The 10,547-nt window shown below is 37.0% G+C and overlaps 1 protein-coding gene across 1 annotated transcript; it reads left to right on the top strand.

Moving 5' to 3' along the window:
* The first annotated feature begins 8,096 nt into the window (after positions 1-8,096).
* LOC101657781 (olfactory receptor 6K3-like) lies at positions 8,097-9,089 on the top strand. The gene has a single exon (XM_004714796.2). It carries the CDS (start codon positions 8,142-8,144, stop codon positions 9,087-9,089), a length of 948 nt encoding a protein of 315 aa, XP_004714853.1. The 5' UTR covers positions 8,097-8,141.
* The last annotated feature ends 1,458 nt before the right edge of the window (positions 9,090-10,547 follow it).

Below are 10,547 nucleotides of genomic sequence, written 5' to 3'. Positions count from 1 at the left end.
ATTCTTCATTGAGGGAGTAGTTGAGTGGAGGCCCAATGTCCATCTGCTACTTTAATATTAACCTATACATATATGCACATAGATCTATTTCCACATCCTCATATATAAATATATTTACATGCCTTTATTTAGACCTCTATAACTGTCTTTGCCTCCTATCCCTTTCCTCTATTTCCTTTTACTTTCCTCTTGTCCCACTATCATGTTCAGCCTTCATTTGGGTTTCAGTAATTCCTCTCAGTTACATTAGTTACCCTTGGTCACACCCTACAAGGCCCCCTACCCCCTCCTCACCCACGATTTGGATCACTTGTTGTTCCCTTGTCCCTGGGTTTGTTAACACCACTTCCTTTCCCCCCACCTCTCCCTCTCCCATGTCACCTCAGAACTTTTGGTCCCGTTGTTTTCTCTTCCAGATGGTTCATCCAGCGTATCTTATTTAGACAGACCTGTGGAGATAATAACATGCACAAAAACAAGACAGAGCAAAACCAAGCAACAAAATAAAACAAAGCAACAGCAACAACAACAAGCCAATGACACAAAACAAAACAAAACACAACAACAAGAAAGAAAATCTTGTAGTTAGTTCAAGGACTGTTTGCTGGCCTTTAGGAGTGTTTTCCGATCGAGTCTGATGGGGCGCCATGCCCTGAACCCAAAGTCTATTTTTGATATTCCCTGGGGACTTTGTTGCTCTGTTCCCCTTGCTGTTCTGTTGCACACCCTTAGTGTTTTGCCTCAGTGTGGTGGGATCAGATCAGGCTGAATTCCCACACTGTGTCTCCAGTGTTGTCCCCTGTAGGGCTATGGGTCAGTGAGGGATGTTGAGTCACATTGTGGGGCTGGCCATATGGGCTTCTCTGTGGATTGGCTGCTCTGAGCAGGAATCTAGTCAAGGTTTGGTGGGCCAGGATGTGCTCCACTCTCTCTTCCTCCCTCTTCATTTTCTCCAGTGTGCTGTGATCAGACATGTCCCTCTCCCTGAGCTGCAGATTGAGTGCTGTCCTCTCAAATAAATTATTCTGGGGGGAGGGGCAGTGTCCACGTGGTTGGGATTGGGGCCAACAATCAATCTCCTTAAGGTCCCCCTCCATCCCCTGTTGGGTTTTTTTTGCTAGCCCTCGATTATGCCAAACATGAAATCCTTCTCCAGTGTCTGATTTACCTAATAATATGTCCAGTGCACATGAAATGAAGTATTTCAATCCTAACTTCTAATAGGGCATTTTGACTGTAATCCTTTCAAGACAAATATGGATACAATATAATTGCAGAATGCAATTTTTGATGGACTTTTAAAAACACAAACAATTGACAAATTATGTTTCTATAGCCAATAAAAACTTTCAATAAAAATGAAGATGAGATAAAACATTTCAAAAGAAGTGAAAATACACATAATCATTTTGCTATCAGATCCACATTGAAGGGGGTCATTCAAGGTAAGCTTTCAGATAGAAGAAAATTATCCCAGGTAATCAAATGGAATTTATGAAAAACATAATGAATGACAGAAATTTGCAAAATTTTGGATTATCTAAGAAAATATTAAAGAAATAAAAATGATAAAAGTATTCTCTGTGGCTTAAAATATGTATACAATTAATTTGGAAAATTAACCTAAAATGTAGAAGGAGAATAAATTGAATTAAAGTCTTCAAAGGTGTTTCACTCTCTTAGAATTATTAATAAAACAGTACTTTATAATAATTCATATGTTTTTAAACATCTAAGATAATCATTAAAATACAGTAGTAGACTATATAATTAATAATCTAATAAAGATATATAATACAAAAAATAAAGTCCCTTTGGGTGTTGGGAATTGACCAGGGAGGAATAAACAGGAGCTCTCCCAGTCAACAGCCCTGGGATAACAGTGCCCGGCGTTTTTATTTTCTGCCACAACAAATGTCAACGTGTAGGAGCCCGACAGGGGAGATGAGTGCATTAGTGGGTGTACGGAGGCCAGCGCTGCTCCAAACAAGACGTGATCACAAAGGCCATCACTATGATAAGCCAAAAGGAAATGGAATAAAAGTTACCCATTTTACCATACAAAAAATATATAATAAATTTGTTTAACCCCCAAAAGTCCAGTAGCCACAAAACAAAGATAAAAAGTAGATTAGAATATGTACATATTGGGCTGTGGGCATTCTTGTAACTACATTTGAAGTAATTGAACTTAATATTTCAACTAATATCCCAAAATTTTCAAGCGCGTTTAAACAATAGCTATGTGTTTTTCACAGCAGGCACACGTTAAATACATGGGCAAAGAAATGTGGAGTGTTAAAAGGTGGAAAAGGTTACACAATACAATTATTCAAAGCATTTATATAACTATACTAATATAAGACAAAGTAAATTTAAGACAAATCTTGGAGATAAAAAGACATGTTTCATAATGATAAAGAGGTGCATTATCAACAAAATATAACAATTATATATATATGATTTTAACAAAATCAGCCTAATGCTAAGGTAAAAATTTATAAAATGAACAATAATGAAATTATTACTGATAGAAAAGTTTTCAAAAGCAGTGAAAAATCATAAAATATTACATATTGCTTGTGTGGAATTAACTAGATATGCTACTGAGTCATACAATTATAATTTTTTTGAGGCATACATTTATAATTTTTATTTTCAATATATAAAATGAACAAACAAAGCACAACTATATTTTCATTATGAATTTTTCATTTAATATTGTGCATAACCAGTTCTTTCTTTTTCTTTTTCATGCCTTTTCATGCCTTTATCTTGATTTGTAAATTCTTCCTTACTCTATGATTACATAAGTAGATTCCTAAATTCAAAGTCAGTCTTTGTTTTTCTAGTTATTATTTACTTTTTTTATATACTGAAAGTGATCATTTAAAATGGTTTTGTTTTACATGGATGATAAAATTAAATAAATCCATTTCTCCTAATGTAATAAAACCATATTTTTAATCTTTATTATTGTGATATGGTTGGATTCTATATTGTCAACTTGTACCTGTATGAAGGTAAGGGTGGAGTCCATCCAGAAAGTCCAGTAATAAACTAATAACATGTGTGTGACCTGATAAGAGAGGATGTGGAGAACTTATCCCTCTCTCAGCCCTCTCCTTCCTGTGTCTCACATCTGGAGCTGGTGATCTGTGTCCTTTCAACCCTGGGAACTGTTGGAGCTCTGCTACATTCCAGTGGATCTGGGTCCATGCAACGCTGCAACCCCTGTCCTTTTACCTCCCACCTTCCTGCTTTGTCTTCCAGTTTCATCAGCCTGCAGCTGCGTGAGCCTGGAGAGCCCCCAGCTAGCATCTGACCGTGACTTGAGTTGGACTGTGTTGAGCCGCATCCTTGATATAAATTTCTTTCTTGATATAAAGTTTTTTCATATATAGGCATATGTGTGTATCCTGGTTTGGTTTTTCTAGTAAACTCAGACTAACACAATAATTTCTCTTTTTCCCTAGCTTTAATTAAAATATCATTTACAATATTCTGATTATTCATATATTCATGTGCTTATTCTATATATATATATGCATTTGAATTTTGGTGCTGGAGAAGAATATTTAAAATACCATGGACTGCTAGAAAAGAAAAACAGATCTGTTTTGGAAAAAGTAAGGCAAGTGTGATCCTTAGAGGCAAGGATGGCAAGACTTCATCTTACTTACTTTGGATGTATTGTCAGGAGAGATCAGTCCCTGGAGAAGGACATCATGCTTGGTAAAGTGGCAGTGCAGTGAAAAAGAGGAAGGCTCTAAACAAGATGGATTAATACTATGGCTGCATCCAGGGACTTAGGCATAGGAGCAATTGTGAGGATGGTGCAGGACTATGCAGTGTTTCACTTTGTTGTGCACAGGGTTGCTATAGGTCTCAGCTGACTCAAAGGCAGCTAACAACAGCAACAACATACTACATTAATTGAATAATTAGGTACTATGATGCATTTGAGGACCTAGTACTAGTAGTGAAAGTATTCTTAGAAGTCTTCATTTTCCAGATTTCCTTGGCTGTCCTTAAATACCTACATGCCTTATGAACTTTTAAATCATTTTGCCTATGAATTTATGCTACCAGAAGAAAACGGGAAAAAACATCAATGAGGTTTTTTTGAATCACAAAATATTTATTGTTATTGCAGACATTAATATTTCATATTAATAAATCTTCCTTTTGAGATAAAAATCCATTTCAAAGTTTTTGATTCATTAAGTGTTTGCCAGTGGGGCCTAAGCCTAGGTCCAACCAGTGTTAGAAAGTACCAGGCAACATCTAGACCCAATTCCCTGTGCTGTGAACTTCTCTGGAATTAGATAGTCTAGCTTCGCCTATAGAAGGATGTACTGTTCTTGATCTAAACACCATTCTGCTATAGTGATTTATTTTGATGGCAACACAATATGATCATAAAGATCCAGGAGCTATTTCCATGTGGCAGAGCAATTAGGAAAAAATCGCAGAAAGTTAAGGGCAGATTAAGGGAACAGAAATAGTATACATTTACAGTGTTTCCTAAGGAAGGCAATACTGCCTCCTGTAGGGTGCTGGAAGATCAGGGGTTGCTACAAAAAAACAGATACCTATACTTTATCCTGGGTTATGAACTATAATACAAAAGCTTTACATTGCCAGCGGGGTGGTGAGTAGCGTTTTTGTTTTTTATTCTGAAAAGAGTGTAGCAGGCCAAGTAAATTTGAGAACTTATGGAAACACACTCAATTTTTTTTTTATGTCTCTTGTAGTAACGAATAGTAAATGAAAGGTATTAGCAGAATCAATAAGTAATCCGAAGAACAACCATGATCGTAGGGTTAGGAGAGGAATTCTGACATTCTTTCCTTTTATTATTAACATATTGGCACAATTTTCCAACAGACAAATTTTTGACAGAAATAGTTTTATTTTCCACTCATTTATTTCTCCTAAATACTCCACTTGTCAATAAGTCACCTTTGGTAAGGTTCATTCCAGTGTTAATTTAAGAAGGTGGGGTCCTGTCAATAACCTTCTTTAGATGGCTCACTCCGATAGGCATTGGAGCGTTCAATGATAATAGTAATAAAGGGCTAATACCTTTCAACAGAATCTGCAAATTTCCAATTGAGCACTGGCTTCCCGTTGACCTCAGTCTCATAAGAGGCAAGCACAGAGGGTAACTCTAATTAAACCCATGAGGGAGGAGGTGATTTTCCATTTATTCTCAGGAGAGGAAATCTCAGAAGAGCTTCCTATCTACCATTTCCCTATGAAACCTATAGCTAGGATTACAACTTCCTCCTGTCAGGTATAAGGGACACTCAGGAATGCACAGCCATGGCGAAAGAGACGAGCTCATTTGGTGTTCAGCACAGGTAAGTTTGGGTTTACTGGTGTCTGAGGAGAACCCATACATTTATTATGGTTAGGAAGACATGCACGTTGGGAAGATTCAATTAATGAAGATTTAATGAGACTTTGATCTTTGCATAAAACTTGATATGAGTTGATAAGAAAGTCAATTCTGAAGTCTAGGCTGTGAGGATTTAAATTTAGAAATAACCACATGTTACTCAGACATGCTGGAATTACATTTATGAAGTCAATTGTTATACTTCCCCTTCCTACCTGGCTTACTCTTGGATTTTTCTGGTATTACTTATGCTCAAAAGTCTGATCCAAGTATGCTTGCTTAAATGTATGCTCATTTCATTCATATGCCTAGTGTAGACCAAGAATTTTGAAAGATAAAGACAAATAATTCTCTAACTGAGCTCATAATCTAAGAAAGGTGAACAAGAACCAAGGCAGTTGGCAACACAACATGATAAAGGCATACTGGAGAAAAGTAAACAAGGAAACAAATCTCACACATGCACATGATACCACGCAATCAATTGAAAGGGTTCCCGTAGGAGTCAATGACTGAGATGAAACTTAAAGCAATCCTGAGAATTAAAAGGTAAAAAGTAAGAGGCTCTTCCGAGGGAAGGGTTAGCATTCAACAAGTTAATATTCACTGAGTTAGCAGAGAACCTGTCTATATGGTAGCCTGGGATCGTAAGATATTGGGAAATTTGTATATGCTGTTCTACTGTTCAGGAGACAGATCTATGCTGGGCATAGAGAAAACAATGTGTTAACAACAATGAAGTGTGGTAGGAGGAGTTCACCAATATAGAAATGAAAAGACATGAGATTAGGGACCAGAGCATGACCTGAAGCACACATCTGTCTACAGAATTGGTAAAATACGATGAGTCCATGACTGGTAAAATCACACACACACACACACACACACACACACACACACACACACACGCTGTCAAGTTGGCCGTGACTCACAGCAACCTGATGCACAACAGAATGAAGCATTGCCCAGTCTTCACCATCCTCACAAATGTTGTTAGGTTTCAGCCCATTGTTGTACCCGCTGCATTAATCTGTCTAATTTAGGACCACCTTCTTGTTCACGGACCTTCTACTTTACCAAGTGTGATGTCCTTTTCCCAAGGAAGGATAACATGTCCAAAATCTGAGATGAAACCTTACCATTCTTGCTTTCAGGGAACATTCTGTCTGTACATTTTCCAAAACACATTTGTTTGTATTTTTCTCCATCCTGATACTTTCAATAATCTTCACTAGCACCATGATTAAAATGCATCAGTTCTTCTTCAGGTATCCTTATTCAGTCCTCAATTTTCAAATCATATATGAAAAGGGTTTCCAGGTGCCGTTCGAATGGTTCCACTTCACAGGGATACTCTGTGCAGCAAAAGGACACACGTCCGATTCCAGTCACGCTCACGGCCACTCCGATGTTGAGGAGACTGCCGCAAGCACTCTGCTAATTGCTCTCATTGAGGACCTACCTCTTTTTTCACTGACACCCAACTTCACTGAACATGATGTCCTTCCCTAGAAACTGGTCCCTCCCGATAACATATACAAAGTTGTTGAGATAAAGATTGCTCACTTTACTTCTATGAAGCACTCTGTGTTTCTTCCAATATAGATTTGTTTTGGGGATGGTCATTGTATATTTAATATACTTCACCAATACCATAATTCAGGGACATAAACTGCCTGGTCTTCCTTATTAATTTTCAGATTTCTAATTCTCTGGAAGTAGTTCCAAACACCATATCACAGGTGTAGTCATAATACAATGAATGAAAATTTTCCATTGTTTTAGAATTTAGTATGTTACTGATTGTCAGGTATTTCTTTTCAATGATTCATTTTACATGGTTCAGAACCTTTAAAGTTGGCAAAAAATTATGAAATGAATTACATTGGGCAAATATAATGTATAACATTTCTATAAAGTGTTAAAAAGCCAAGGTGTTGCTTTAAGGACTATGGTGTTCCTGACCCTGGCCAGGCTTTCAATCCCCTAATATGCAGATGCGAGTGGAAAAATGGTGACCAATGCCTTTAGATGCTAGAGATGGCAATATATATTGAATATATCATGGGCTGTAAGTAGAAAGAACAGAAGATATAAGTCCCTGGAAATGGACATCAAGCTTGGTAAATTAGAAGGTCAACAAAAAGAGAAACCCATCAATGAGATGGACTGACACAGTGGTTGTGACAATAGACTCAGATACAACAAAGATCATATGGGTGATGAAATGTTTTGTTCAGACTCATCCGCATCTAACAACAATATTACCAATAAATGTGGGCAGGCTGTTTTGTACATTAGCAGGGAAAGAAGTCAAATAACATGTGGATTAAGAGTGTATCTAAAGGAGATAATGCTTATATTGTTCTTTCAGAAAACTTGACTCCGAATGAAATCTTAAAGTTAACAGTTACTGAGAAGGTAGGACTAGACACCTTCATATATTAATTAATTGAACTCTCACACCAGCTCTATCACACAGGTACCATAAATTTTTATCTACAGACTAAGGCTCATAGAGATGATATAACTTGCCCAGTATCACTCAAGCACTAAGAGTCAGAAATGAATCTGTCTAAATTGAGCACATATTTTATATTATGTTCTCTCTAAAACTTTTTCACTAATAAAGGATATGGAAAGCTAACCAAAATAATATTCATGCTTACATTGCAGTGATTTTCTTCTGCTAGTGGGTATGCCCTATTCCTAATTCACAAGCAGCATCACCAGGGATATGGATAATGCAAGCGTATCCATTGTGACTGAGTTTGTCTTCGTGGGGTTCCCCCAGCTCCACGATGGTGGTCTCCTGTACTTCTTTCCTTTACTGTTCATCTACATCTTTATTGTTACTGGGAACCTCATGATTTTCTTTGCTGTGAGAATGGATACGCGTCTCCACAATCCCATGTACAACTTCATCAGTCTCTTCTCATTCCTTGAGATTTGGTACACCACAGCCACCATTCCTAAGATGCTCTCCAATCTTATCAGCAAGCAAAAGACTATCTCCTTCATTGGTTGCCTCTTGCAGATGTACTTCTTTCATTCACTAGGAAACACTGACGGAGTCTTGCTGACTGTCATGGCCATCGACAGGTATGTAGCCATCTGTAAACCACTTCACTATCCAACAATCATGACCTCCAGGCTATGTGCTCAGCTCTCTGCAGGCTCTTGTATCTTTGGTTTTATGATCCTTCTACCGGAGATTGTGTGGATTTCAACTTTACCCTTCTGTGGTCCAAATGAAATCCATCAGATCTTCTGTGATTTCACCCCTTTGCTGAATTTAACATGTACAGGTGCCTCTGTGATTCTGGTGGAAGATGTGATTCATGCTCTTGCCATTATAATGAAATCTCTGATTATCTCTCTTTCTTATATCAGAATTATCATTGTGATTTTAGGCATCCCTTCAGCTGAGGGTCGCAAGAAGGCCTTTTCCACGTGTGCTGCCCATATTGCTATCTTCCTGCTGTTTTTTGGCAGTGTGAGCCTCATGTATCTCAGATTTTCTGCTACTTACACACCTTTCTGGGACACTGCTATTGCTCTGATGTTCTCTGTGCTTGCTCCCTTTTTCAATCCTATTATATATAGCCTGCGGAATAAGGATATGAAAGAGGCGATTAAGAAGCTCTTCTGTTCTCAGAAGGTGTTTACAATATCTGAAAAATAATTTTGGCTACACATCTCTGTATACATTTTACTCTTACCAAATCTCAAAAGAGATGAAATTAAGACAATTATAATATCCAATTTAATCCAACATGAACTGGGGAACAATATTAAAGAAAGCCTTCTGCAGGTTTACAAGACGACATAAATAATAATTCATGCAATTTACAGGGAATGGAGACTATTTCTTGTCTTTAATTCTAACTTTTTTTATTTGATCAGTTTTAATGATCTCTCTTACTTTAAAATTAACAATTATATAAATAGTAATACTCACATGTATCACCTTAACTCTTCAACTTTTTTCTCATCTTGGATTTTTAACTTGTCTTTACAATACCATTAGGGACCTTACAAAGTCCACATGGGACAGAGCACATGTTAATTCTCCATGACCCTATGTCCCCGTGCTCAGTAAGATACTGAACTGTCCAAGGCAGTGGGGTCCCTGATGCCCAGATTGCAGACTCTTCTCCCTAATTCTCTGAGTTTCCTCATGGATTTTCATGACATGCATAGATATGATCTGCAAGCAATGCTATCTTTATCAGGGGAAAAAATGAACTATATTTGATGTTGGATAACTACTAAACAGAGCAATCGTATAGATCAGACCCTTGTCTTTGCAAAGTTCATATTTTATGTGGAAACAATGGAAGGAAATATAAACAGAATAAATGCATATTCTATAAAAATTTATTAACTGCTTAACCCATGTCTCTAAAGATATCTTCATTGGCTTTCATATTAATGCAAAAATACATCATTCCTGAGGAATTTAAAAATATTTTTATGCTTTATACTTGCTGCTGCTCTAGTGATTCATTGCACGTGGGAAGACAGTCCAGGTAGCTACTGCTCTTTCTGCCTTATCCACATAAAGAGGTGGTGGTTTAGAAGATGAGGGACGTGTGGAGTTGTTCTGAACTCTTTAGCTTTGCCAAGTATTAGAGGGGATGTGGAGATGAAAGGACTTATTCACACAAGGTAAGAATGGTAACTACTAGAGCCATTGAGAGAAAAATCCAGTAGAAATTGAATTAAGCTCAAATGCACCTTCTATCCTAGTAACATCGATTTTAGGATTATTTTCCAGTGACATTTTTACATATTGGTAAATTGGCATTCAAAAAGTTGCTGTCTGTTGGTTAGCTTGGTGGAGGCAATCTAGAAGCTATTATGTGAAAAGATACAGCAAGAATATATCAGAGGATTGTGTTTTAGACATCATGAATTTAATTAATGTAAAGTAACATGAATAATTCTATAAAAATGATTCTGGGTGTAAATTCAGTAATTCCATGAAACTGAAATAAATTAAAATACATGTGCCAAAACCAAAAATACATTTAACAGAATAAGACATAAAAAGAAAGAGCTATGATCAAATAAATTTACATGACCCTACTTGAAGGAGAAGGGGAATAAAAATGAAGGAAATAAATAAAAATAAATTTCT

Source organism: Echinops telfairi, unplaced genomic scaffold (genome assembly GCF_000313985.2).
Source record: "Echinops telfairi isolate 266 unplaced genomic scaffold, ASM31398v2 ScPeMD7_7425;HRSCAF=8463, whole genome shotgun sequence".
Classification (NCBI taxonomy): Eukaryota; Metazoa; Chordata; class Mammalia; order Afrosoricida; family Tenrecidae; genus Echinops; species Echinops telfairi.
Note: the sequence above shows the minus strand (reverse complement) of the source record. Positions and strands in the feature narration are given on the sequence as shown.

Bases quoted from the DNA above. Each gene is read 5' to 3' on its own strand.
- LOC101657781 (XM_004714796.2), top strand. From the start codon at position 8,142: ATGGATAATGCAAGCGTATCCATTGTGACTGAGTTTGTCTTCGTGGGG.